General features: G+C 37.6%; 5 protein-coding genes and 3 non-coding genes across 9 annotated transcripts; 4 read left to right on the top strand and 4 right to left on the bottom strand.

Annotated features, from left to right (window-relative positions):
- Positions 1-1040: 1040 nt before the first annotated feature.
- LOC110771096 (Regulator of chromosome condensation (RCC1) family protein) lies at positions 1041-6235 on the bottom strand. The gene is made up of 16 exons (XM_021975342.2): positions 5577-6235; positions 5394-5455; positions 5242-5309; positions 4954-5075; positions 4363-4468; positions 4197-4248; positions 3931-4048; positions 3777-3807; positions 3657-3680; positions 3370-3494; positions 2774-2855; positions 2329-2451; positions 2185-2238; positions 2016-2085; positions 1818-1851; positions 1041-1679 (listed from the first exon to the last, which is right to left on the bottom strand). Exons 1-16 carry the CDS (start codon positions 5776-5778, stop codon positions 1300-1302), a joined length of 1653 nt encoding a protein of 550 aa, XP_021831034.1. The 5' UTR covers positions 5779-6235; the 3' UTR covers positions 1041-1299.
- Positions 6236-7159: 924 nt separating this feature from the next.
- On the bottom strand, positions 7160-11033 carry LOC110771077 (Basic-leucine zipper (bZIP) transcription factor family protein). Its single transcript, XM_021975317.2, has 5 exons — positions 10862-11033; positions 9399-10682; positions 9178-9310; positions 8987-9071; positions 7160-7717 (listed from the first exon to the last, which is right to left on the bottom strand). Exons 2-5 carry the CDS (start codon positions 10637-10639, stop codon positions 7449-7451), a joined length of 1728 nt encoding a protein of 575 aa, XP_021831009.1. The 5' UTR covers positions 10640-10682; positions 10862-11033; the 3' UTR covers positions 7160-7448.
- A 3270-nt stretch (positions 11034-14303) lies between these two features.
- LOC148297925 (small nucleolar RNA snoR64a) lies at positions 14304-14381 on the top strand. Its single transcript, XR_015833353.1, has one exon. It is a non-coding gene; the product is annotated as a small nucleolar RNA snoR64a (small nucleolar RNA).
- A 164-nt stretch (positions 14382-14545) lies between these two features.
- LOC148297926 (small nucleolar RNA snoR20a) lies at positions 14546-14635 on the top strand. Its single transcript, XR_015833355.1, has one exon. It is a non-coding gene; the product is annotated as a small nucleolar RNA snoR20a (small nucleolar RNA).
- Positions 14636-14762: 127 nt separating this feature from the next.
- Positions 14763-14844, top strand: LOC148297927 (small nucleolar RNA R38). Its single transcript, XR_015833327.1, has one exon. It is a non-coding gene; the product is annotated as a small nucleolar RNA R38 (small nucleolar RNA).
- A 306-nt stretch (positions 14845-15150) lies between these two features.
- BPC6 (basic pentacysteine 6) lies at positions 15151-17727 on the bottom strand. 2 transcript variants are annotated; one of them, XM_021975337.2, is made up of 3 exons: positions 17568-17727; positions 16655-16833; positions 15151-16505 (listed from the first exon to the last, which is right to left on the bottom strand). In XM_021975337.2, exons 2-3 carry the CDS (start codon positions 16721-16723, stop codon positions 15561-15563), a joined length of 1014 nt encoding a protein of 337 aa, XP_021831029.1. In that variant the 5' UTR covers positions 16724-16833; positions 17568-17727; the 3' UTR covers positions 15151-15560. The 2 variants fall into 2 exon arrangements, with proteins under 2 accessions (XP_021831029.1, XP_021831030.1); XM_021975338.2 differs by having other exon boundaries at positions 16655-16730; positions 17568-17726.
- Positions 17728-20648: 2921 nt separating this feature from the next.
- Positions 20649-21450, bottom strand: LOC110771101 (uncharacterized). Its single transcript, XM_021975348.1, has 3 exons — positions 21355-21450; positions 21051-21221; positions 20649-20732 (listed from the first exon to the last, which is right to left on the bottom strand). The coding sequence occupies exons 1-3, from the start codon at positions 21448-21450 to the stop codon at positions 20649-20651; spliced, it is 351 nt and encodes a 116-aa protein (XP_021831040.1).
- Positions 21451-25022: 3572 nt separating this feature from the next.
- Positions 25023-26085, top strand: MGH3 (male-gamete-specific histone H3). The gene is made up of 4 exons (XM_021975352.2): positions 25023-25164; positions 25261-25367; positions 25479-25555; positions 25652-26085. Exons 2-4 carry the CDS (start codon positions 25296-25298, stop codon positions 25911-25913), a joined length of 411 nt encoding a protein of 136 aa, XP_021831044.1. The 5' UTR covers positions 25023-25164; positions 25261-25295; the 3' UTR covers positions 25914-26085.
- The last annotated feature ends 1402 nt before the right edge of the window (positions 26086-27487 follow it).

The following is a 27487-nucleotide window of genomic DNA, read 5'->3' on the forward strand; positions in this document are numbered from 1 at the left end:
GATGCTTGGGGGCTCACAGCTTTCCTATTCCTTGACTTTACAAGCAAACATGAGTGCTTTATGGTCCCTCCCCTCTCCACTCAAAATTCTAAGCCAAAACATTATTAGACTAGAAGCTCATCACACCACAGACTGCCGTTATCCATGACGTGTCAAAATAATTAGCCCAAATTTTCATGAGAAAAACTTTCCTATGCCAGGTCAGAAAACCCATTTCATATCCCAATCCAATAAGATTGTGCCACCTGCCCAATCTTCCCAATGCCATCTCTCTCCTGCTGGTTCAAAGCAAAGCTCAGTTTTTTCATTTTCTCTCCTCATACACATACACTCGCAGAATCCGGCCTTCCACTGTAAGATCGACTGAAACTGTTCAAGAAAAGGTCCAAGTTTTTCGTTCTCTCCCACTCGAATTCAACAAATTCAAACAAAGAAACCCAGAGAAACCAGTTGTTTCTCACTGTTGCTTCCATGGATGCATCAAGAAGGTCATGCAAACCGGCAGGTCGACAATGATTAAAATGAAAGTTCTACCATGGGTTTCTTGTTGACGTGAAATTAGACGGAAACTTGAATTAAGTTTTGTTTGGGGAAATCCAAGTGTAAGTTTGGGGATTTTGCTTGGATTTGAATTTTTATGTTCATTCAAATGAATTTTTGTAAACTTAAAAATTTGAGTATCATGGAAGATGGAGAAGAATTCTTGGATTTTTCTTAAGTGGTTTCAATCTTGCAGCGACAGCCGTGAGGTTTGCTCTTGGGGAAAAGAATATATTAAATAAAAAGGGGAACTTTGCTTTGCACCGGCATTGGACAGATGGCACAATCTTATTGGATTTGGATATGAAATGGGTTTTCTGACCTGGCATCCCCGTGCTAGGAAAGTTTTTCTCCAAATTCACAGATGGCCCATTTTGATCTTCGTCCTGATTAAGCCCTATTTTTCAAAAGAAATTTTATTTACACTTGATAAGCCATTTAGTTAAACAAAACACAGCACAAGAAGAACAAGATTAGAGAAAGTGTCAATCAAATACAAATTTGGTACAAGATACATCACTCACATTCTTTCATTTCAGCCGGATGTTAAAAAAGCAGAGTGTTTGTTTCAGTCCAGAGTTTTCAATCAGTTAAATCACATAATATTTGAAGTGAATGCAAACAATTAAAAAAAAAAACATTTAAACAATTGAAAGTGGCGCCAAATAAAGAGCGCGCCACATGGCAATAAAAGTACACTTCTCTACATTGAGAGAACAAAATTTCCGGTTTTGACTGGGCCCACTGCGAGAATACAACTTATGACTTGCGAGGCCTTCCTCTCTTACCCGTACCAGTCTTCCCCTGTGCGGGCTTTGGGCTTTTATTTGCGGAAGGAGGGCGGCCCCGTCCACGCCCAGCACCTTTTCCCTCTGCTGGTGCTGCCTTTTTAGCACCATTGCCTCGACCTCTACCAGAAGCCTTCCCTCCCCGTTGCCTTTTAGGTTCTGTCCTGCCATTGACCTGTTCATCACTTTCATCACTGTCTTCGTCCTCACTGTCGCCATCATTGTCGTCTTCATCTTCCGAATCGGAAGAATCTTTTGACTTCTTCCTCTTGGAATTCTGAGTTGCCTTAGAAGCACCCTTTTTAGGAGTTTGCTTAGAAACTGGAGGGCCACTCACAGGTTCCTCACTCCCTGCAACAAGATTAATGCAACAAATCAAGAAACAAGGTTTAACTTTTACAGCTTCACTGAGTTTGGACCAACTCTTCTAGGACCAACTGGTCAAGGATGAATGAAATATTCACATTGCAACCACTAAAGTCAGCATACCTTCAACAGAAGCTTTGCCATCATATACATCAAGCTGCCAAAAAGATATAAGTAAGAGAGCAGCCTTGCATTAAACTTAAACAAGATGGAGATGGAATTCAATCGTAATTAGTTCTACATTCTGCATATAACTGGGATTCAAGATACTGGAATCCCACATTAAACAAAAAGAAGAAAAGACGACCAATTTTGAGTTACCTGATCAAGTCGGTCTCCAACATTTGTTCTATCAACAATAACCATGGAATGGCCCATACCACATGCAACGCTACATTGTAGAATCCTCCATCATTATGCACAGAACTTGTAATTGAAGCTTATGGTACATTAAGAATGTAGACAAGACAATACAAAAACAAATACACACCTCATAACATGCATACCGTCAAGAATTTCCACTTTTTTGGGTACTGCAGAAGACCTAAGCAGCCAAAACAAAAAACCAATGATTAAGAAGGGGAAAAGATACCTCAAAACAAATAAATATATCATATCATGACCCATCACATACTTCTGTCCATTAGGGCCATATCCCAGTTCTCCATACTGAGCATGACCCCAACTTATGCAGGAGGAATCAGCACCAACAAAATGGTGCATATTGCCTGAATCCATGCAACGCAAATTCCAGCCACTGTCAACAAAGATGAGAAAAAATTTCTAAGCAATTATGTCACATCATTAGTTACAAATAGAACCAAAAACTTTAGTTTTTATGAATCCCGACAAAAAAATTAAAATCAAAGTTGAACAGATAATGCAAGAGAAAAGGAACAACTTCCAAGCTAACTCTAAACAGTCTCCTTTCCCTCCCCCGAAAACAATGACAGGCAGGAGATATAAATTATAATTAAATATCACAGAAATAACAAGCATTAGATATAGAAGAGTCGAAGCTTCTACAGTGAGCAGGAAAAGCATTACTAATTAAAGATGATTAATGATGAGAGCCAAACCTTAAATCCATGAGTGGTTTAGGATACATCCAGTCATCACCCGTGGTCTTAATTTTACCCCACATATACAACTGCCCTCCACCTGGAAAAAAGAATATAGACGATCAGGAGGAACACCAGATCGTAAAAGTGATTGGCTGTAGTGAAATATAAAAATTATAGCAGTTACTATGATCACAAAGATCAATCATCAATTATCAACTCTTGATAAAGAGAAAAAGTGCTCCTCCATTAACTTCAATTTAAATTATAAATGTGTTTTGGTGTTTGACATGCGGTAAGGTGCCATGACCTTCCAAATGTGACTATGCAAAGCGTAAAGCCTATGCTTAATGCTTATAAGCTTCCCACTTCTAAACAGAAAAAATCTGTTAGAGAGGCAGCTAAGAGAATTTGAAAACCGCGAATAATACAAAAACCCAATTATGCAAGCAAACATGTGAGCAAAAATTGACATGAAGAAACGTCTCATGAAAATATAAGAATTTATGAGAGAATATAAGAACGGTCATCTAATAAGGTGTGTGAACAATGGTATAGCAACCAAAGCAAGAACAAGTGAGAGAAAGAGCCTTGGTAACACATGAATTGGGTACCTGCAGTACATGCAGAGTTCACAGAACCAGCTGATATAACTGCATCAGGAGGCAGAAGATTTTGCCTTTGGAAAACATCAACACGACGAGGAGCCCATTCATCCTTCTGCTCCCTATGTCCAAGCCTATAAACAGCACTCCAGAGTCATATGCACGGTAAGAAGATCAAAATTAAAAATGACAACAAAGATGATTAAAATAGGCAGATTCATAAGAAACATTCATCCACTTCTAAAAATTTAAAACAAACAAAAACAAATGCTTGGGAATGAATAGTGAGTACCGACCTTCCATAACCACCAAAGCCCCACCTGAGTTTCATCGTAAATTATTGCAAGTTAGACAGACAGTCAAATATCAAAATATTTGGAAGCAAGACAAAGGAAATGCCATATAAAAGCCCTTACGTATAAACATGGCCATTTGCATCCACTGCCACTGTATTCCCAATCCAAATAAAAGAATTAAGCAAACGATAACAACACATATTGCAGGCAGAAAACACACACACATGCAATCAGAGGGAAGGGGGAAGCGAGAGAGGGCAGGCATTGTGATAACCTGTATGATTTGTTCCGCACGCAACTTTCACAATGGTTTCCCCAGCCAGAGAAGTTATTGCTTTAGGGCGTGGCTGGGCTTCATACGCAAGCCTCACTGAGCTGTCTTTAGTATTATACTGCAAGGACATCCATAATTTATCTCAAGCTTAATTTCATAAACAACTGCCAGGGCATTCCATTACCAGTAAAGGCCACATTGTCCAAAGATATTCAGGTGTAAAGAAATGTACAAAAAACACCTATTTAACCTACCCTAAAACATACCTCATTATCTGTACCATGCCCAAGTTGCCCATACTGTGGAAGACCTGCAGTTCTGGAAACCAAGAAACATTTGTAATTCAGCCAGTAATCATAACAAATTGAGAACCAAGACAATTAAGCAATTGACCGAAAGTTCAAGAAACTCAAGCATATCTGCAGACCATACAGTATAGAAGCTCCTTCAACACAAGATAACCACACAGTGAAGTCAGCCCCACAAGCTGTATTTTTAACATCAGACACTTGACAGCGAACAGGGGATTTCTCAATTTCTACAGAACACAAAGCAAGTATGTAACCAAAAGGCTGTCAGTTATACACATATGTACTGTCAAAGATTTACAAAATATGCTAAGTACAATTAAGAGCCATGAAAAAGGAATAGTGTGTTAAAAAGGATCACTTTGCTGTTTATTTCTCAGCGGAAATTTGACTTGAATACTTGAAATTACAACAATTTCTACAACCAGAACACGTGGGATTAATCCAAGACTCAACTGAACTCACTCAATACCAAGTTTTAAAGTAAACTTGGCCCTTCTATTGGCATCGTATAATGTCCACATAGAGAGCAGAAAACATACTCTTCTAGATAGTGGGTTCCAGATAATATAACGTCACGAAAACTAAGGGAATATGGATGTATTTAATTAGTGAAGCATTATTCAATTAAGAATCCCAGAAAACTAATTGTCATCAGATTCTCATTGCTAGTGCCTAGAATTTCATCAGACCAACTTTACAAAGCAGAACCTACCATTTTTTGCTGAACCGGAACCCAGCTGTCCATGCTTATTCCAGCCAAAGGCGAAAGAATACCCATCCTCAGTAATCACTACAGAATGACTCCTCCCTGATGCAGCTCTGACAACTTTATGCCTGCAATAGAGAATTTCTTAAAAATTATTGAAGAGTTCTCCAAAGATGATGAACTCAAAGATTCACAATGGGGCACCAACATCAAAATATTTCATTGCTATAACACTGATTCTTAACTAATCTTATCAAGAATACAACTGCGTTCAACATCAGAGAAGCAACATACTTTGAAAGTTCAGACACTACAGTCGGCCTATCACGCTGAATTGAATCTCCGTGACCCAGCTGCCCCTTCTGCAAACATAACTTCATACTTAAATACAAAAGAAATAGACCACAAGCATAAACAAAGAAACCAAAAGTAGAGTGTGATCATGCCTCATTGCGTCCCCAAGTATAGCAACGCCCTTCCACATCCAATGCCACACAATGGCAGGAAGCTGAGCCAACATTTACACAACCAAAACAATCAATTCCAATAAAAACCATCAATCATTATCACATTCACCACAAAAAAAAAAATTCAAACTGCGTTAAACAAGCAGTGAGAAGGAAACTCACAGCAACCCGAGGCTACAAAACGGATATCGATGCCGACGAGAGGGCGAAGGCGCGTGGGAGAAATCAAGTTGCCTTCGACGGCGCCTTTGCGCCGACCAATGACATCCCAAGACGTACCGCCACAGAACAAGAGCTCTCCCGATTTCTCTACATTCTTACTCTCCTCCTCCTCGACCTTCTTCTCCACTTCGACCGCAGACATTGCAGGTCAAAATCCGGCAAAGCCGACGGTCAAGACTTCAATAAGGAAAATATACAGCGGAATGGCTCCAGAAGCGGTGGATCTAACGGCTAGTTTTCAAAAGGTGAATAATGAACGGCTGGGATGAAGGTGAGATTGGCGGGAAACGGAGGCAACGGCTAGTTTAAAGAGATCGGGAACGGCATAGGGTTTTGGGGTGTGGAGGAACGGAGGAAGAAATGGATGAGGAATGGAACCCTAATTCAAAATGGGAAAGGAAAATATTAAAAGGGAGGGATTTGGTTGGGTTTACGAGAACAGGGCTTAATTAATTAAAAAGAAAGAAAAATAAAATAAAAAGGGAACGCACGCCATGTAGATAATAAAATAGTCTCTAGATTTTCTTCTGCTGCTTCTTTTCTTTCCTCAAAATCTTCAGCTTGCCTTTCTCTTTTACTCGTATTTATTCGTATTTTAATCCGCTCATTTTCGCAACTTTTGCTTTTGCTTTTGTTTTCATCAAGGCTCCTATCGTATGTTTCCCGTGAGGCTAACCTAATTTCATTTCTATTTTAAATACTGTTTTTAAATATTTCGTTGTGAATAAATCTAATATTGCAGTAGAATTCTTTCAGGCAGTTGGTTGCTGTGGCCTTTATGTATGAACCTACTAGTACTACTCCTCTGTTCTTGGATTGAGCAGTTGAAGCTTTGCATGGTTTCGATGATTTAACTAAATACTTACAAATTATGTGACAAAAGAATTAAGCTTTCAATTTAGAAACCCCGGCCGACATAATTCGACGAATCTGTAAAATTCCATTTCGGTCCGCATTTGTTGGTTTAAATTCGTGTATGCATATGAAATTATTAAAATAACCTCTAACAATCCTAACTTCTTCGTATTTTTCACAAAATTCCCGAGGTTTCAATAATTACATAAACACCCATTGAGGTTTAAAATTGTTTTCACAGAACTCATTTTCGTTGATTTTTCATCCAAAGATAGATGATTTTATATATAAAAAATTCTCGAAATTGAAAAGTTAGCCTTTGAGGTTAATATTGCACATACACTCATTGAGGTTGATTTTGTCACTTGCACACGTTTTTTAAAATGAAAATCATCATGTTTTGGACAAACAATCAACGAAAAGGGGTTTTGTGAAAATAATTTGAAACTTCAAGGGGTATTCGTATAATTTTCTGAAATCTTAGGGAGTTTTATGAAAAAGTAGAAAACATGAAGGGATGTTAGTGTAAATAACTAATACATATCATAAAATCTTCATATTATTGCTTCTGTTGAAATTTGTAACTGAGATGAAAACTGATGGTTAAAAATGTCAATTGGACTTGAATTGCGCTTATTATAGTTATTCCAGCTTGTAGATATATAGTATATGTTCTAAACATCAAAGTCCACATTTGAAACAAAATTAGAAAATTACAAACAACCAGTTAACCAAGACTTGATTCTCGCCAAGTAAAACTTTCAATACAACAGAAGTAACCAACCCAATGAACCAAAAAATGGTTAAGTTATATAAATTTCACAATAATACTTATGTCAATAAATTTAGACATATATATATATATATATATATGGATTTATATGACATCATTTCAAAATAAATTTTGTCACCCATAATCTACTGAACCAATACAAGCCAACGTATGTGTTGGCCAACCTATTCGCTTGACTCGTGCTTAGCAGCAGAAGCAGCAGCATTGCCATTGCCATTCTGCTGATGGGAAGGTTGTCTGTTTTGCTGAGGCTGCATGAACTGCTGTTGTGTGTGCTGTTGAGACTGGTGTTGTGGCTGCTGTTGCATTTGATAAAGGTTGAGATGCTGTAGTTGGAGCATTTGTTGATTAATTGAGAGGTGCCCTTCTCCACCGATCTCTGCAGCAGCAAGCTTTAGCCGCTGGACTTCTCCAGTCAAGGCCTCATTTAAAGCTGTAACATCAAAGACCAAAGAAAATATAAAGATAAAATCAGTCCAGATCCCATCTACATCAGACGAAGGAATAAGCCATAAATGAAATATGACTGTACGAATTAGAGGGTTTTTTAATAGTTAAAAAAGTTTCATTTATAAAGTGTTAATCAATCAAGCTCCGCGGTTAAAAATTTAGGCAATCTAACTATCACAAAATTATGGACCTAAAATCTGACTTCCACCCACCAAAGTATTTGAGAAAGGGAAGGGAGTGAAGAGACCCAAGTGTTAATCAAGCTCAATCCTTTCAAACAGCCAGGGGCCAGGGCTGAGTTAAATTTGACTGTAGCCTCTGTCTTCCTATCAAAATATCAACTTTCGTCCTACAGGATTGTGTGAAGACATCAAATCATTGAAGAATCTCTTGGATTTAATGTCTTAAGTTAGATCTATTCACTTAATGTTTAAGCTTGACCACTCCTATCCTAGACCGCTTTCATCACAAGCCTGGAAGAATACTCGATACTCATATGCAAATTCTGCATCTTTATCTAGAAAATGCAACGAATATATTGTTTTTATTTTACTTGGTATTGACAGATTACAGGAATATCTATACAGTTAGGAATTCCACCTGATATGAAACATTTATAATTACCAAAGTGGGAGGAATAAAATTTCACTTTGCTTCCATTCATCAAGATCAGTAGAAATATGTTTCCACAATGAAAATCACAAGCAGACAGATACAGCAGCATTTTTATTTTTCCTCAAGATACAGCAGCACAGTTATAATTGCTAAAACTAACTGAAAAATTTACTGGTTTCTACGTTTTCAGGAATTTGTAGAACTGAAATGAAAATCCGTAGTCAAGGAGGTGGACTATCACAGACATGAGGATAGAATGGTTATAGCTGGATAAAGTTAAATTTACATGTAGAGACACAAGAAGAAGAAGAGTAGTTATTCAAATAGATCTATTTTCAAGTTAACCACAATATTGTTAGTTTTTCAAACATCAATCATATAAGCTAGGGGAAGATACAAAGGAACCTCTGTTTGGCCAAACCTAACTTTATATGCAACCAAATTAGAAATGCAATAGCAGAAAACCTAGTGAAGGCTAATAATATAATTATGTATGCATTCTGAACTTTCAACATGTGTTTTGGTTGATAAATTTTCATGTGAAATCATCGACAGAAATTAGTTTATATGGAATGGAACATACGATAATTGTGGTTTCCAACAGACATATAAAGAGCTGAAGAAAAAGGCATAATACCATCTTTAAGTTGGGCCTGTTGCTCCAAAGCTTGAAGACGAAATTTCAACTCATTGTTCTCACTAGTAAGACCCACAGAGTCTCTCTGGACACAAGCAAATAAAACAGAGTCAGGGAACATACAATGAAGTTCAATTTCAAACAGGGAAGAGCTAGACTTTAGAATCAGAAATCCCCAAATAAATACCTACCTGCAACTTGGTAAACTGAGCAGACAAAGTGGTTGCCTCTGTCTGCAGTGTTTGCACTTTGTGTTCCAATTCTACAATGTATCGCATCTTCCTCTCCTTAGAACGCGCAGCAGACTGACGGTTCGCCAAAATCCTGGATGAATAGATCACATATGAGAAAATTCACTTAACAAGCCATCCATTAAAAAATAGATATAGGATAGAAGTTAAAAACACAACACCTCTTTGCACGCTTGGGGTCTGATTGGGCTATCTCAGCAAGTTTCTCACTTTCCATTATCTTTCTCAGCTCAATTGCATTGAACTCACCACTTCCAAACTCCATGCTGAACTTACCTGAGTTACCATCTAGGGAAGCGGAAGGTGATTGTTGGCCTGCCGGCAGGGGCTTCAGTGGTTCATCATCGAAATTCAAATTTTCCATATAACTATCCATGGAAATGCTCCTACAGTGTCGCACATTTGGTACAACTTCTCCACTAGCAGTCCTCTTGACTCCTTCCCTCTTCTCACTCGGAAAACCAGAAGCTGGCCTCTGCCCGTTGTAACGATTTCCATTTAGACCACTTTCCACTTCATTATCACTACTCTCACCCCCATTTGTCTTTGAGCCGCTGGCTCTGCTATCCAAATCCTTATCCTCATTACCAGATGAGTTCATTTTCTCAATGTTGTCCAAATTCATGTATGCATTAAACAAGTCATCCACAACCTCTCCCCCTGATTTTCTCTCATCCATTCCCTCAGCATTTTTGTTACCATCCCTATCCCCATTTGATCCTCGTTTCACCAACTGAACTGGCTTGCCAATCCCCAAATTTTCTCTTCCAGAAGCTGATCCATCCAAACTTGTTCTACGCCCAATGGGAATCAGCTGAGGTGAAGACTGAATGACAGCTGAGAATCCTAATGGGACATCACTGTTAGAGCGCCTGTGGCCTCTACGAGGGGGAAGGCCATCACCAGCCCAAAATGCGTTGCTGTCACTAGTAACTGGAGAACGAAGCGACGGGGCATGAGAATTAACAACAGTTTCATCCATAGAAACATCAACGGAATTTGGGTCAGAAAGTGAAGAAGACGAGGGCTCGCGGTAAGGCAAAGGGCTCAATGGGGGCAAAGAATTAAGTGAGAAAAACGAAGGTTGAGATAAGGATCTTGTATGGGAGGGCACTGAGCTCAAATTCTGCGGACCCAGTTGCCAAGAACCCGATTGAGGCCTCATGATATGCGAAAAAGGCATTGAATTGTGGTTATTGGGGTGTGAAGGAGGTATACCAGGCCTCTTACTGTTCTCAGGACTCAGACTTGGGGATGATTGGCGCATAGGCAAACCCATTTGAGCTGAATTGAAATTGGGTATCTCTAAATGGCTGTTTGGTTTAGGAACCGAAAAAGATGATGAACCAAATGTTGAATTGGGTCGTTGCTTGACACTACCAGTTTCATCACTGCCCTCCATTAAGCTTAGCTAAGCTTCCTGTGCTCGCTCTAAAGCTAAAAACCTTGTTTCATCAAAACAAAAACCACGCGCTAAGTTGCCAACTAGTTGAAATGTGAATCAAAAGCCTCTAAAGCTCGAAACCCAAAAGTTAAAAATGAAACCCTAGAAAATCTGAAATGGGATAAAGATTTAAGAGACAGAAAAAGAGAGAGATTATGGTTGCAGATTAGTGTTGGTTACCTGGTTGTTTATATAATCCCTAGCTGGCCAAGCTTGTTTCAGTAGAATGGCAAGGAACCGATGATCAAAATGTCAAAGGCGGTGATTTCACGGATTTTGGCTTGTTTTTGTTGACTACAAATACAATGTTTTGGCACGGACAGTAAACATAGCAGGACTTCAGACAAGGCCTGAAATTACAAGACGCGTTTTTATATATTCTCTTTTTTTTTTTTCTTCCTTTATCACCGGCTTTTCTCCTTCTCCTTGTCTTCAGGAGAGGACAAGTGCGTGATTATTTTATTATTTACGATATTAACAAAATATTTTATTTTATTAATCAAATCAATCAAGTGAAGAAATGATAGAATCTAAAGCCACAAGCAAACAAATTTACAATTGAGTCACCAGCCCAAGAAAATATATATATATAATTTAGCAGGTCACCGAAAAATAAACAAAATGATATGCACCATCGAATAAACCCTCCAAATAAACTCTTCAAATATTTGTACAATTATTGGATACCCAAAAAGAAAAAACTGATCAAGAAATTAATCTATATTTCTGATCTTGCAATAATTCACCGCAATTTTCATTGAAACATAAGCAAAGTTATTCCATTTACCAAAAAGGTACTTATCAAGGTTTTAAATAGATCATATCTTTTAAAAAATAATTAGAACAAGAAAAACATGTAATGTGAGAATGATTTCCTAAAAATAAACTTTACCCTTCGTTTGGATTAAGAAATTAAAAATTACATAGAATTATAAAATGACGGAATTTCAATTTCCATCATTTCAATTTCTGGCAATTGAAGATTTCAGTATTTGGATTTATATATGTCAAATTTTGAAAATGACAAAATTTTGTAAATGACACTATGAAAATTGTGAAATGACGTCTATTTTTATGGAAATTAAACTCGGGAATTTGATGCTCCAATTTGCACGATTTTTTTTGTGCATCGTTTAACAAATTCCGTGCTTAATTTGCCAAATAACAGTGTGTTTGGATGAGGAAATTTAAAAATACAAAGGATTTCATAAATGATGGAATTTAAAATGACGGAAATTTATGTTCTATAATTTGTAAAGTTTCTTGTTTGGGTGACGGATTTAAAACACGGAATTTAACATTTATTTGTAAAGTTATCTTTTTAAAAACTCAATCTCTCTTGGGATTTTAGAAATGACGACTTTTAGATGGAATTTAAAGTTTGGATTTATGATCTCCAAATTCCATGTTTTTTCCCATGCGGAATTTCTACATTTCTATGTTTTTTTAAATCCAAACACGGGAATTGGTTCATATCAATGTAGAAATTCCGACTTTTGTCAAAATCCCAAGTTTATTTCCCTCACCCAAACGCACCATAAAGGAATTGTCAATTTCTCCTCTTAAATTCCCGACTTTTAGCTCAATTCTGAGTTGTTTTCTCTCGTCCAAACGAAGAGTTAGTGCAAGGTGAGAATATCACATATAAATATTATCATGCCAAACTATTAAAGTAAACATAAGATGTTTATTAAGGGCCTGGGGCTGGTAATTGAAGTGGTTAAGAACAGTTATCCCTTCATATGAAATCTTGTGTTTGAATCCTCCCTTCATCGCTTATAAAAAAAACCTAAAATGTTTATAATTGTCATAATATTATGAATTTAAACAATTAATTATGTTAGTTTTTATCATAATATGAGCTGAAAATGCACAGTCAGGCAATATAATTTTAATAGACGAACACTACTCACCACATATGTTGGATAATTAAAATTGATTACAAAAATATATGTATATATTTGAAGTGCCTAACACATTTTGATCTTTGTTCATTAAACAAATACTCTTTTCAGGCTGTATTTAAAAATAATAATAAATCTTTTCGGGCTCATAAAATATGAGTGCTGCTAAACGAACCTTAAAATTAATTGAGTACACTCTATGATTTAAGTACACCCTAATATTTTAATCAAAATGTAAAATTAACTAAGTACACCCTATTTAACTACCAAAAATATCTCTGGTATACCCTAATACACTCTATCACACAACATCCCAATACTAATCATAAACCAGGTTGCTATTACTTTACAATCATTGGTTGCATCCTAAATTCCAGCCACACCATTATCCACATTATCATTTATAATATTTTTGTTGAGTCCGCAAGAAGCTCTCTTATAAGTTTATATCCTCTCCGTCTGACAATGTTTTCAAGGTCATTCATATTAACTATTTTGGACAAAATAGTTCAGTCGAACTTGTTCTGATTTTTCAAGTATCCAAGTCAAAACTACATATATATATATATATATATATATAGCTTCAGCTGAGGGATCCCTCAAATATGCTTATTTGAGGGACATTCTTGTAGGGCCCACTCACTAATCTAAACCGTCTATTTTGTAGATACTCATTCAGATATCATCTCTACAAAAAAAATCATTTGAATCCAATATCATTTTGACCACTCAATTGAATTATTGAAATTTAAGTACTTTCTTGAAGTACCGTGTTCATTGATTTTGTATGACACAATTGGATATCGAAATGGTTTTCGATTTGTCTAATTTTGTGCAAGAATGATCGATGAATGTAAACTTAAAAAATAGATAGTTTGGATTGTTTAATAAATATTTGTAGGGGACCCTAAAGAGTGTCCCTCAATAAAAGGGCACTATATATATAGTAACCGTCGAATTTTACAGATAAACCCTAATCAAGCAAATTGAATAAAATTATAGTAAAAATATAACCAAAATAAATAAATAATTATCAGAAAAAGTAATGGAAGAACCTTCCGTCCTGAAATTGCACCTCCTTCAGTGCTCGTTGCGTTGTTCACCGTTGGCACCAAGCAATACGAAAACTTCTTTACGTTTTATTAGGGTTAAATATGGTGAGTAGGGTGTACTTATTAAAATTATATTTTTTTTACAATTCAATATATTATTTTTGGTCATTTTATATTAGGATAAATTAGTGATTCAATAAATAGTTTGGCAATAAGGTGTACTCAGTTAATTTTAGAGTTCGTTTAGCAGCAATCGGCAATATACTTCAATTTGGGTGCGTGGTGGTATCTGTTTGGGCCTAAGTGCAATGAGGCTCAGTAATTTACCAATGAACCTTGTATCTTGTGGCCCAATCATTCTCATTTCCATACAACACATTCAAAGCCCACTACGCAAAACATCTTAAATCGCAGCCGTCCGATCGAAGTTCCCAAACCCAAACCCTCTCCCGAAATCTTTTATAAACGAGTCGAAGTGGTGGCTTTCAATAGAACTGTAAAACCCTAGGGTTCACAGTAGCCGTATTCTCTTGCTCCTCATCCTCGAGTTTCTCTCTGTGCTGTTGTGTATTTTTCGTGTTCTGCTGTTGCTCCGCCTTATTATCTCTTTTCTGATTGTCGGTTTTCTAGTTTGTAATTTAACGAAATCAGTGAGGCCAATTGATGAACATTTCAGTTGCTGAATGCTCGGATTTCGATTTGGGCATTTTGATTCATTCTTAATTGAATAGGAAGATCTGATGCCTCTCTCGATTTTTCTCGGTTTTCTCACTCTTTTCGTTTATATTTCACACCTTTAATCTTCAGTTGCCGATTGTTCATAGGTGTAAGAAGTTTTAAACATCTATTATTTCTTTTCGAGTTTTGAAAGGCGTTTTTAACTCTTTATTTTCTTCGCGGAATGTTTTGCCGGTGATGACTATGTAATATTGACAGAAGCAAATAAAAATTTGCGTTTATGTTGATAAAAATTATCATGAACTAGGACGGTCTGAGGCTATGTTCAAGTTATTGAATTTTGTTTTAGTTTTTTATGACAGAAAAAAACTATTGCTTTTACTTTTAATTTTTATATTTTGAATGAATTACTCGGTTGTGTTTTTCTGTAATCTTTTTCTGATGTAGTGCTGTGTATGATGAGATCACAATATTAACAGTTATCCCTGTCTGACTTATGGATGCTGAAGAAATGTTATCTGACACAGCTCTTAATTTTTTTTTAATTTTCCTTTTTCCTTGCATGAAATTTTGTTGCCAAAATTAAATTTCATATGATAGTTGATTTGCTACCAAGTTGGTGTGCCTTTCTTGTGGTTTTGGTCTAAATTATCTTAGCAAGGTGCTATATTGGCCTCTCCGTCCAAGGAGAAAAGTGAGAATTCACAGACCATTGGGAGGAACTGTTCTACTGGAATTACCAAATATGCCGAAAGATTAAGCACATACTTGAATGAGAACTCTGTAAAGAACCTAAAAGAATTACAATTATGCCAAAAAACCAAAAAACAGATAATTATGGACGAAGTGATCTAATATAATTGACAACAGAAAAATAATTTGTTCTGTTGAAATAAGGTTTTACAAATACAGAACATATGCCCCCCAAATTTACTTGAAAGGACAAGATTTAAGTCATCCATGCCAACCAAGACGATTAGAAATGGCCATTGTTTACCTGAGCCTTTACCTTCCTGAAAATCTCACTTATAAAAAAGAATAGAGAAAATCCCTTATCATTGTTGAAGAGGCTATAGCTGGCATTGAACGTTCCCAAACCCAACTACTTCAACTGCTGATTATCAAATCATTATTTTCCCCGCCACCAAGCTGAAAAGAAAATATGAAACGCATACATGATGCGATCGCTATGTTCCCCTCCCCCTACCCGTCTGTACCTCTACTGAATTTAAACTTTCTCCAAGTCTACTTGATTGTGATGTAGCGATTTGTTCCATGCTTGGCCCAGTTGTCCTTGAGATCAACTGGGTTTGACAGATCATGGCCTTCAGCTGCAAGCCGGCTAAGTAGCTTGTTGAAGGCACTGCCGCTCATCTTTCGGCCACCTACTCGGGCATGTCGCTTATTGGGCACTGCCGGCAATGGGTACATTGACATTGTAGTAGTGCAACATGAGGATTGCCAACCCCCATTCCCCCACTTGTAGCACTGCCTCAGGATACCAGTGCATGAGCACACCGGTGCTGGCATGGTTGACTCATCATACGCAACCTGATTCAATCCCAGGTCCTGACATTTCCAATCAGACTTTGACACAACCAAGTGTTTGTTAACATCATCACCTCCGCCACCCATATCCTGACTGCCCTTCCACTCGTGTAATTTATCAAATGTCATCTTATTTAAATCCTCACTCTCCCTCTTCACCTTCCTGGGAGATTTTGAGGTTTTCTTATTTGGTGCCATCGTCTTGGGTTCCCTAGGTCGTTTGGGCTGTCGTGACTTTGTAGGCAAAGAAGCATCAGGTGGCATTGGGACAGAATCGCTTGTGTGCATATCCCTTGTACCATAAGAAGCTTCATTCATGTGAGGAGGATGATGTACATGCTGCTGCGGGTGGTGCATATGTTTGACCCCACGTGAAATTTGGCATCCTGGTGGACATGAAGATACATTACCATTATTCAAGGAGTTTTCCCGGTACTGAAGAGTTGCAATGGCATTGTCTCGTTCCATAATGGCACTATTCCGTTCTGCAATTGCGGCATCTCGCTGCAGGAACGCCATGTCTCGCTCTGCAAGGGCAGCTTTTTTCTCAGAAAATGCCAAATTTCTTTCTTGAAGAGCTGCATCTCTTTCGGCCATTATGGCCATTATCTGTTTCATTGATGGCTGATGTTGCATCAACCACTAAAACAAAATGAGAGATACAAAATTTCATCAGATATGCCTCTCAAGTGAAATTGTATATACTTAATACTTCATGAAAGAGTTTATATGTGCTAGTTCACATCATATTATCTTTATGTAGCTGTGTTCAGAAAATTGTTCGCGGATACCTGACCCTGAGCTGCTTTATACTGCTCTGCTTTGATTCTTCCATTTTCACGATGCCCACTATCATCCATCTGAAATCTGCAAATAGCAACAGTTGCAGACGATAGTTTTACACCTCCAACACAAGTATAATGCTCAGCTCAGCTTGTTAAACATGAAACCAACATTGGGGCTACATACCCTGCAGTTGATGTCCAAAAGAAAAAAAGTTCAGATTTCGGATGTAGCACAAATATGTAGGAGAAGCCCACAAGATACATTTTCAGAAAACAGGTCATCAACTACAGAATAAAGTCTAAACCTACTCTGACAGTCATGGATCAACTACGAAATCAATATCCTTGTTTGAATTCAGTCATGACTTTTTTACTTCAATTGATTTACAGAACATATTGATCAATCGCAGGCACTTAAAATGAACTTAACTCTCACGACTTATTCAAGAGGGGGTGCTATTACAGATTGTACTAAACCAATGTTCCATTGGACTAGCCAAGGTAGAAGAACGAACTTAAAATTGACTTCGTCCTCTGGTCAACACACAAACCGATTCTGAAACATTCAATCAATTCTTAGACGAAGACTATGATCAAATATTCAAAATCCGTAAGAACTGCAGGTTCAAAAAACTTCAGTTCCTAACCAGCAGAACTAAAAACCCTAGAAATCCAAAATCTCCAATCCGGTCACACAGCAAGCTTCATTTGCAGAGTGAAAAGACAATCGCAACCAAAATCAAGCATACAGCGGCTGACGCCAAACAAATTCGAAGCTGCTCTAAAAGCACAACCTTAAACCACGTTCAAGTACTAAAAGAACTAAAGACGGTTGTGATGGATACAAAAGAGACCAAAACGTAATCCACGAAGAAGAAAATCGGCATGGAAGAAGAGGAAGAAAGAGATCAGAGCTTACCAGAGACGGCGAGAGAGTGAAAGAGTTTGGAGAAACCCTGGTTTTCGCGGAAGACGATGATAACCCGTGCAAGGGGAATAGTCAGATAGAAGAAGAATTTTCAACTTTTTGTGCTCTCTCATCAGACACACAGAGAGAGGATGTAGATGTAGACAGACTTGTAGTACAGTACTAGTGGTGCGAGGGTGGGGTTTTACCTTTCTCTCTTACATTTTTTTTTTCCTTTTTGTTTTTTTATATACTTTTTCCCTCTGTCTAGCAATTAAATTGAAAAAAATTATAAAGCGGGTTTTATTTCGTATCGAGTAATGTTATTTAGACACACAACATTGACACACTTAGTGACACCCGCTGATGTGTCAATGTATCATTTGCTCTTCTTTTCTCATCATTTTCTGTTCAAATGATACATTGACACACTTAGTGACACCCGCTGATGTGTCAATGTATCATTTGCTCTTCTTTTCTCCTCGTTTTCTGTTCAGCGAATGATACATTGACACATCAGCGGGTGTCAACTAAGTGTGTCAATGTTGTGTATCCAAATAGCATTATTAGTCTCTTACGCTCACATGAGCGGGTTTTATTTAGTATTTAACTAGTCTCTTGCACGCACTAACTCACACCAATTCACCAAAGAGCATTTGAGAGCTTTTAAATGTTGGCTTAATTGTAGCAATAGTCTTTAACTTCATGTTGGATTCCCGTATTGGTACTTGAATTTGAAAAATAGATGTCGTAGTTTCTCAACTCTACTTTCATTAGCTGGTCATATGTTACATTTTATGTCAAGTTTAGGAAAAATTAGTATTTTTTGCTAAAATATGAGAACTATAAGAGAATATTTGTTTTTAGGAATTTTCTGTGTATTCCTCTCATTGTATGAGGTCATATTTATAATACAACGGAGCCTTAGTGCCCAAGTAAATAATAAATTCCTATTTCTATTTACGGTAGGATATCATAAATTAAAGTAAATCAATTACAATTATAATTAGAATCTTTGGTGTGTAAGGAAAGTAAGTTAATGGTTCACCATCGAGTTTTATTTGATGAGCCATCCCTTCACAATAGAGTTCTCCGTGAGCCAACGGGGAAACGTTGGAGGGATCGGAGGAGATTGTGGAAGATTTCCATTAATATATCCCAATTTGTCTTAGCCGCAATTATACATCTCGACAACTTGAGACCATAGGGCATAGTTTGGTGCCATCCAACAACTGATGCCTATATGAGCAACAGAAGCTTCATGTGTAAGGAAAGTAAGTCAATGGTCCACAAGTGGGTTTTATTTGATGAGTCATCCCTTCACAATGGAGTTCTCAGTGCGCCAGCGGGGAAACGTTGGAGCGGTGGGAGGAGGTTGTGGAAGATCGCCATTAATATATCCCAATTTGTCTTTCCGAAGCTATACATCTCAAAAACTTGGGACCATAGGGCATAGTTAGTGCCATCCAACTTTATGCCAATATGTGCAACAGATGATTCATAGGTAATCGTCGTTGGGATCGTCGTCTGAGTCTGGTTCGGGGTTCTCGTCGAAGTCGGGTTCGGGGTCGTCGTATGCGTCGAGTTCAAGGTTATCATCTAAGTCGAGTTTAGGGTCGTCTGGGTAGGATCCTTATTTAGGATCGGGTTCGAGGTTTGAGTCTGCATCTTTAGAAGTTAAGCCACCTGGAAACTCAGCTCCGCTATGGTTGGTTCAGAAGGAGAAGAGGAAGCAGTGGTACTACCTTCATGAAGATTATGAGAGTCATCCTCCCCCATGGTGGTGGCTAGAGTCAGTAATCCCAAGATTGCCGCTTTGATACCATTCTAAAATATGAGAATTATGAGAGAATATTTGTTTGTATGAATTTTCTGTATATTCATCTCCTTGTAAGATGTCATATTTATAATACAACGGAACCTTAGTGGCCAAGTAAATAATAAATTCATATTTCTATTTACAGTAGGAAATTAGTAATTTAAGTAAATCAATTACAATTATAATAGGAATCCTTGGTGTGTAAGGAAAGAAAGTCAATGGTCCACAAGTCACGCCAACATTTTTTATGTTCTTTCTCATGGACGAAACATATTTTCATCCACATCAGTCATCTTCTTCCACTTTGCTGCCCACCACCTCATTCGTTTTCCCTTTTGTGTTGGATTTGAAGGTCGAGGGATCAATAATGGCTATATGGTTCATAAGTCAAGGAGGAATTGAATGGTCTCAATGGAGTGGGGTCGTGTGGGAATTTGAAGGATTGTGGCTATTACCAAAGGTGGTTTGGGGGGATGGGTGGTGGTGTTGTGAGTGTTGCGAACTCGTTTGGGTACAAAGGTGGTGGGACGTTGGACTTGAAATGACTAATTTGCTCCAAAATTTAATAGAAAATCTAACATAGGACCACTATGCTGATAAAATTGGCGTGGTTGGACTAGAGCAATCATTTTCCGAATTCAATTATCAAAATACGAATCGAACACAAATTCAAAGACTATTGCTACAATTAAGCCTTAAATATTTTACTGTTTGATGTCTCCAAGTTTTTATATATACATATATATGAGAAGAAGAAAAAAAGAGCTCTTTCGCCTTGAATTAACCCAAAAGGAAAATAAAAAAGAAATAAATGGACATGGTTGTCCAATTCAATGTGGCGTGGCATAGAGATTCGACCAAATTCATTAATTTTCATGGGCTCGTTCGCTCATGTGGTAAAAGAAGAAATGTGACATGGCCAATGTATATGTGTGATTCTGTTTCTTCTTTTGGGGGAAGATAATTGGCATAGCAATATACCCACACAAAACTTAAACTAGTATAAAAAGAAATAATGCGGTGAAGTATGAAGATTGAAACAAAATCATATGTTTATAGGACTGCATAAAACCAATTAATTTGAAAGGATTGCAACTTTTCTGTTGGAGGGAAGAAAAATGACAATAAGCATAAAACTCATTCTTTCACTGTTTAGATACATGTACATTCTCAGAAAATCTCCTATCTCCTTACTTTTATCGGAAGAGGAAAGAAATGGAAATCTAGAGTTCTCTGATATCTCAACCACAAAGGTGAAGTGAAATGCAGAAATGTTAATGGGTATGGGCCTTCCTCTCAATACTCAACTTACTAAGTACGAGTGAACCAACAACAATGAGCAGGGCACCTGCAAACCACTGTCAAACAAGCCTTCTCATCATCAGATATGCAAAAGAAACAAGTCAAGGAACATTTTCTCAAGGTTCTTATAATGATCGGCAGCATAACTGCATAACATCAATCACATTTGTAGTGCTCCAAAACCGGAATGAAAATCTTTGGTGCAAACACTCCACCATTTAACAATGTCATTCGTTTATTTAATTCTATGCTTCGCATTCAAAATCAAAAGCAATGCATCGTATATGTAACTCCGAAGCATATACTAAGAAAGCATATGAAAATGAACAAATCGGTGTGAGTTGGTCCAATGTCATTAGCATGTATTGATTTACCTGAAAAGATAAGGGTTCTTGGAACAAAAAGTATCCAGCTAGACTAGAAAACAAGAAGTTCGCAGCAAAATTTGTAACAATAGCTTGCAGAGAAGACAGAGCTTTAAGGCTGTTCACATAACATCCCCACATTGTCGCATTGAACAATATCACCAAACCATACCTAACAATCTGTTCAAACAATAACAATTACAAATCAAGCTTTCGTTGACCAAATAAAAAATAAAAAAATTACAAATCAAGCAGGATTTTGCGATGTAAATCCAACGGTCTAAAATTCATCAAGTGAGCAAGGGAAAGGCACCTGAGGAGTGATGAGCTTCGCCGAAACAGCAGCCAGAGTGGCATTTAGGACGGCTGAGATTGCCCACCCGTAGCCCTTCTTGTTGTTACCCTCCATCAAACCACCAAACTCTTCAATTTTGTTGCAGGGTGAAGGTGTAACAACCCGATCTTAAATCAATTTTTAGTTATTAATTTATTCAAGTAAAAGACAATTTTACCCTGGGAATATTTAAATGATTTAAGAGTTAACTTTTTATTCGGGGAAGATTAAATAATTAAAATAAGAGGAAATAAATTTAAATGAGAAATTAAATTTAAATAAACAATGAAATAAAATGATTTGAATTAATTAAGGTTTTGAAAATTAAAATATTATTTAATATTAAAAAGGGGTAAAAATGTCATTTTTAGTTTAGGAAGGAATTTGGGAATTCCGCTCCACCCTTGCAACCGCCGTCACACGAGCCCACCGACCACAAGACTGGTCAGGATTGAACCGCCATCCTCCCCCCATCATTTCCCGACTGATTCCGGCCGTCGCCGACCACGGAACTCGCTGGAAAACGCAAAAAACCACCCGATTTTCACTCGGAATTTCCAACCGTCAATCTCTCTCCTCTGGCTACCGTTTCCAACAAGTGAGGTATGCTTTCTCACCTATTTTTCGTGCTCTAGCTGATGGTTGGGTAGGATTTGATCAATTTCTAGCCTAGGTGGTTCGATTTAAAATTAAAACCCACAATTTGCCCGATTTTTGAATTGAAATTCCGGCCACTTCCGACCATTTTTCGGGATAGGTCCAAAAACAAAAGTGGCTCTAATCTATGTTCTGAACCTAGGGTATGAATCTTGGCCCTCAATTTTGAGGTTTTTCTGGCAGCCGCTATCGCTTAGGGCACTATAGCAGAGGGGCATTGCGCTCAGATGTGATCTACTAGTTGTCACGAGCGCGTAGGTGTGTTCGAATTCAAGTTTAGATACCATTTGAGCCTCGAACGGAATTGTGCGATTTCCGGGTTCGATATGTTCGGACCCTTGGATCGACTCCAATTTAATATATGTTGATCAAGGCATTCCTAGGATCGTGTAAGATTTTGCGGATCGTGAATCGGAGTCTCGGATATTCCGATTCAATATTTCAAAGTTAACTAAACGATAATCGTTCGATTGAGCAATCATGATTAATTAGACCGTTCGATCTGGGCTAAACTTGCAGGATATGGTTATTAAAATGTGTAGAACCTATAGGAACTCTCGGATAGATAGTTTGAGGTCGTGGGCCCCGCGGGTCTGGTGGACCAAGATTGGGTAGTTTGACCCCTCGGTTGACCGTGGGTCTTCTGAGGTAGTTTCACCCTTCAAGAAGAAATAGAATGATATTGTAAATGAGCCTTGACCGTTATTTAAATTATTTTGGGGTCTTTATGGAATTTATGCTTTTGCGAGTGAACTTTGTGTTGATAGTGCCTTGTTGTTGCCGATTGAATTATTATGCATTAAATATGAATTGTTTGATTATGGATGAATGTTGAGGTTATTATAATATTTTAGGATATTTCCGGATGTTGTTTCTAATATTCGAAGATCGTGCGTTATTAGAGGCGACAAGATCTCTAGGAGTTATCGACGTATTTAGTTATTTAATTACCTATTATTAGTAAAATTATGATTATCATAAAAGTATTTTATTGAGTGTTATGGGTTGATTTAATGTTTATGAGTTATTATGTAATTGGATTTTGATGTGAATAATAATTTAATTAAATATCTGATTACATGTTTGTATTTAATATTTATATATGTATATAAATCTATATGCTCAGTGGTTTAAAGAAGATGAATCATGGACCTTGGTCTTTATCAGATTATGATATATATATTTTAAGTGTAGTTGAGAATCAATTTATTGGAAAGTTGATATAAAGGTCGGAAAATAAATTTGTGGAATAAAGGGAAAGTTTGTGATAAGTTCAGATATGGTTTTCAAACCCACCACAGGAGTACCTCTAGTTGCTTTGAAACAATTTGTCATTTATACATAATGCCCCACGACTTCGGGGACGCCTGAATCGTGTGGTGCAAGGAATGCGGCTTAGGCTGACTAATGGTCTCCTGAGGCTTGCGAGGAATGCGGCTCAGGTTGACTAATGGTCTCCTGAGGCCTACGAGGAATGCGGCTCGGGTTGACTTTGTGTCTCCGAGGCCTGTGAGGAATGCGGCTCGGTTCACTTTGTGTTTCCGAGGCTTGTGAGGATGGAATTGACGAATATATGGAATTGATGGAATATTCGGAATTGACGAAATAATACTGGAATTGACGGATCAGGATTGGGGGTACGCCTAGGTGGAGAAAATATAAGTTTTTAGATGTTTTTAAATTACAATTGAGGATATTATGTTGGTATTTTATGGGCAAAAGTTTTAATATTTATTATCTTGACATTATAAGACAAAGAATGAACGGTTACAAGTTTTAAGGGTTTAATAAAGTTTATTATTATTTTCTTAAGTGATGAGGTTGTTTTACTAGTAAAAGAGAGGGATATATGTATATATATTTCAGTTAAGTCGTTGATACATATATAATTATTTTTATTTTTATTTTTATTATTGTTATTGTTATTTTTACTTTTATTTTTATTTCTATTATTATTATTATCTTATATATATATATATATATATATATATATATATATTTATACATATAGTTTAAGCCGATAATATACAAATTGATTCATGAATTAGAGGGAGTTCAGTGTATGGCTTATTTATATTCAGTATATGACTGTTACGAGTATTGAGAAGTGCAAAGTATTGTTTTAGAGTTATGAATATGATGGAGTACATCATGCACATGAGAACTCGGTTTGATTGGCAAAACACATGGCAATATGATGACTGATTAAGATATTCAAATACTTTGCTAAAGAAAAAGAACTGCGTGTGGCTTGATTCCTCAGTATGGGTACGTATGCAACCTAATATTACCAGGTGCAGCCACGAGTTAGAGTGTTTGAAATTGCTAATGTATTATTATTGATCTGAAAGTTGAGATGAAGATTGAATGCATGCTGGCAGTTGAGATATACATATATATGCTTATTTGACAGGTATAATTTTTGGGAATTGAGTAATTTACAAGGGAGACTATCGGATTTCCGCCAGAAGTCAAATTTGAAATAAGTTTGGATTTTAGTTAGAAGGGCAATTTGGTCATTTGTGCACGGCACCCGCCAGGTGTCGGATACACACAGGGTTCAACTTGGATTCTAAAGTGAAATTTGGGTCGGATTTTGTTAGAAGGAAATTGGATTGAGAAGATTTTGACTGTGGCGAGCGGACGATGTCGTTTTGCCTAATCGTGAAACGGCATGTCCTTAGTTTGTTGCTGACAAGTGGCCTAGTGGACGACAAAAGTGGATGGTGGACAAGTCACGTGAGACGTGGGTAAACAAACAGTTTACTTTCGGAAACGACAAGTCGTTGTAAGTTGCGACTGTTATACCAACTCGTTCAAGTTTCCTTCCAAAGACTCGTTCGGAAATACTCTCAGAAAAGAAACACAACCCGTCCACATTGGCAATCCATGCCTCAATAAACCAGCCAATCAGGGACAAAGCACGCGGATTTAGACCTTTTCCTTCTCCAAATCGGATTTGGTGTTGAAAACTCCAAGTCTACGTTTCAACCGACTCTCCCAATCAAACGTCATTCATATATAAAGACCTGTACTTCCATTCTCTCTCTCATTCGCATCATTTCAATCTTGTTCCATCAATCTCCTGATAATTGTGAAGATCCAAAACCCTAGCCTCTTTCATTTCGAAAGGTTCGATTACGAAAGCCACATAGTCCCCCAATTCCTTTCTATTTCTCATCACCTATTTTTTCGTTTCTAATCGGTTCTTTGTGACTCTGATTTCAGATTCTCTGCGAATTTTGTGATTAATTTGTGAAGAAATGGCTCGTACCAAACAGACTGCTCGCAAATCAACTGGTGGTAAGGCTCCGAGGAAGCAACTCGCCACCAAGGTGCGTTTCGTTATGGTTTCAAAGTAGGTTGTTTGGCTAGATGGAAAATTATAATTGATAATCAAATTCTTGGATCTAATTTTGGTTGTGTTTCGTTTTAATTTTGTAAAGGCTGCTAGGAAATCAGCACCAACAACTGGTGGAGTCAAGAAGCCTCACCGTTACCGCCCTGGAACCGTTGCTCTTCGGTAAGTGTTTTCTCTAATTCGACGTTCCTCTTCTTGAATTTCAATATCTGAATCGTGCCCTAATTCAATTAAAATCCTCTGTTTTGATATTTACAGTGAAATTCGCAAGTACCAGAAGAGCACTGAGCTTCTGATCCGCAAGCTGCCTTTCCAACGCCTGGTTCGTGAAATCGCTCAAGACTTCAAGACCGACCTTAGGTTCCAGAGTCATGCTGTGCTTGCGCTTCAGGAAGCTGCAGAGGCCTATTTGGTGGGTCTGTTCGAGGACACCAACCTATGCGCCATCCATGCCAAGAGGGTGACAATCATGCCCAAGGACATTCAGCTTGCTAGGCGCATCCGTGGCGAACGTGCTTAAATATGTTTAGTTTGTTTTCATATTAATTTCTTAGGTAATTAGGTGTTTTAGAGCAGCAGCCATTGTTACTTGTTTCTGTATAGAAGTAAGCATTTATTTTTGAACTTCAGGTTGTTGATACATATATGACATTATAATTTTGCCCATCAATATGCTATTCAGTTTTTCTTCATGAGCTTGCGTGTTCGATATGTCAATCGGCGTTGCAGAAAACGTGTACTTCTTGTTGGAATTACACCTGTTTTGTTGTAATTTCCAATGTTATTATCCAGAAACCAAATGCAATTATGATCACTGATCTGTGATGAATGGAGTTGAGTTGGTGAAAGTTGAAGCATTGTGTTTGCAGCAAGTCATTCTTAATGGATCAGCCCAATTGGTCAAGCTCCTAATGTATGGTTCTTAATACAGCCCAATTGATCAGGCTCCCAATGTCTGGTTCTTAATAAAGCCCTCATTGTTGTCCAAGAATTATTTTTGGACAATTCTTTAGTATATGACCTTTAGGTAAGGCCCCTATCTCTCAATAGTGGACAACAATTCTTTAGTATATGACTTTTAGGTGAGATTCTATCTCTCAACCCTTAGATCACCTAAGGGACGTATCACTGTAGAATGACTCCATTATTGTCATCTACTGAGCCCATTATAGGAACCGGACCCAAGTTCATATAGAAAACGCAGCCCAGTTTAGGTACATCGCTTGCGGAAAGACTAAAATGAGGAGTTTGAGTGAGGAGCTTATTTGAGGATGTGAAATCTCACCATCAACAACCAAAAACAAAGTACATGGGGGGGTGCATTGGGGGATCCACACCCCTTTTGATGGTGAGATGAGCCTCCTCAAATAAGCTCCTCACTCTACCTCCTCATTATAGAAGCTCCCCATGGCTTGTAGTGATTGTTTTGCAGCGATAAGATAGACTTGTACCATCCATGGCTAGATAGGACTCATTTTACAACACAATGTGATAATTCATCTAAAACAGCTAGCAGACCACAATGGACCAACAACAACTAGGTAGATGAACGAACTAGTTCTGTCTTTGATTCTGCAAAGTCCTGATAATTGAAGCTCTTGTCTCCTAGTTAACTCGTGAAAATTTTCACATGTCAGCAGCCTTGATAATTAACAAAATAGGAAATGACTTGTATATTATAATATATGTGACTTATTGGGTTGGGGTAAGTGAAAGGTGGCTTTAATTTGATAGACAATGGACTGCAATCATAGGAAAGCTTTGGCCCATATGATTATGAACACTCACCCGTGAACTGTGTTGCGTGTGAATCCTGAAAAGGCCTCAGTTATCCGTCCGTGACCCACTAGTTAGCTAGTCTCTTATTTGCAGACAGACAAACCTGTCACTTTTTCCTTTTCAGAAATCGACAATCGTCATGTTCTGTAAACGGCTGCACAATTTTTCAATTACCAATCTCTCCTCAGAGTCAGAGACAGAACTCTCTCTCTCTCTCTCTCTCTCTATATATATATATATATATTGGAGAAGAGACGCAGATCTTATTCTTCACATGAATGTCATACATACACACGAGCTTCCTGTTGGAATTTA

The sequence above is a fragment of the Prunus avium genome, chromosome 1, assembly GCF_965620075.1.
Source record: "Prunus avium chromosome 1, drPruAviu1.hap1.1, whole genome shotgun sequence".
Taxonomy (NCBI): Eukaryota; Viridiplantae; Streptophyta; class Magnoliopsida; order Rosales; family Rosaceae; genus Prunus; species Prunus avium.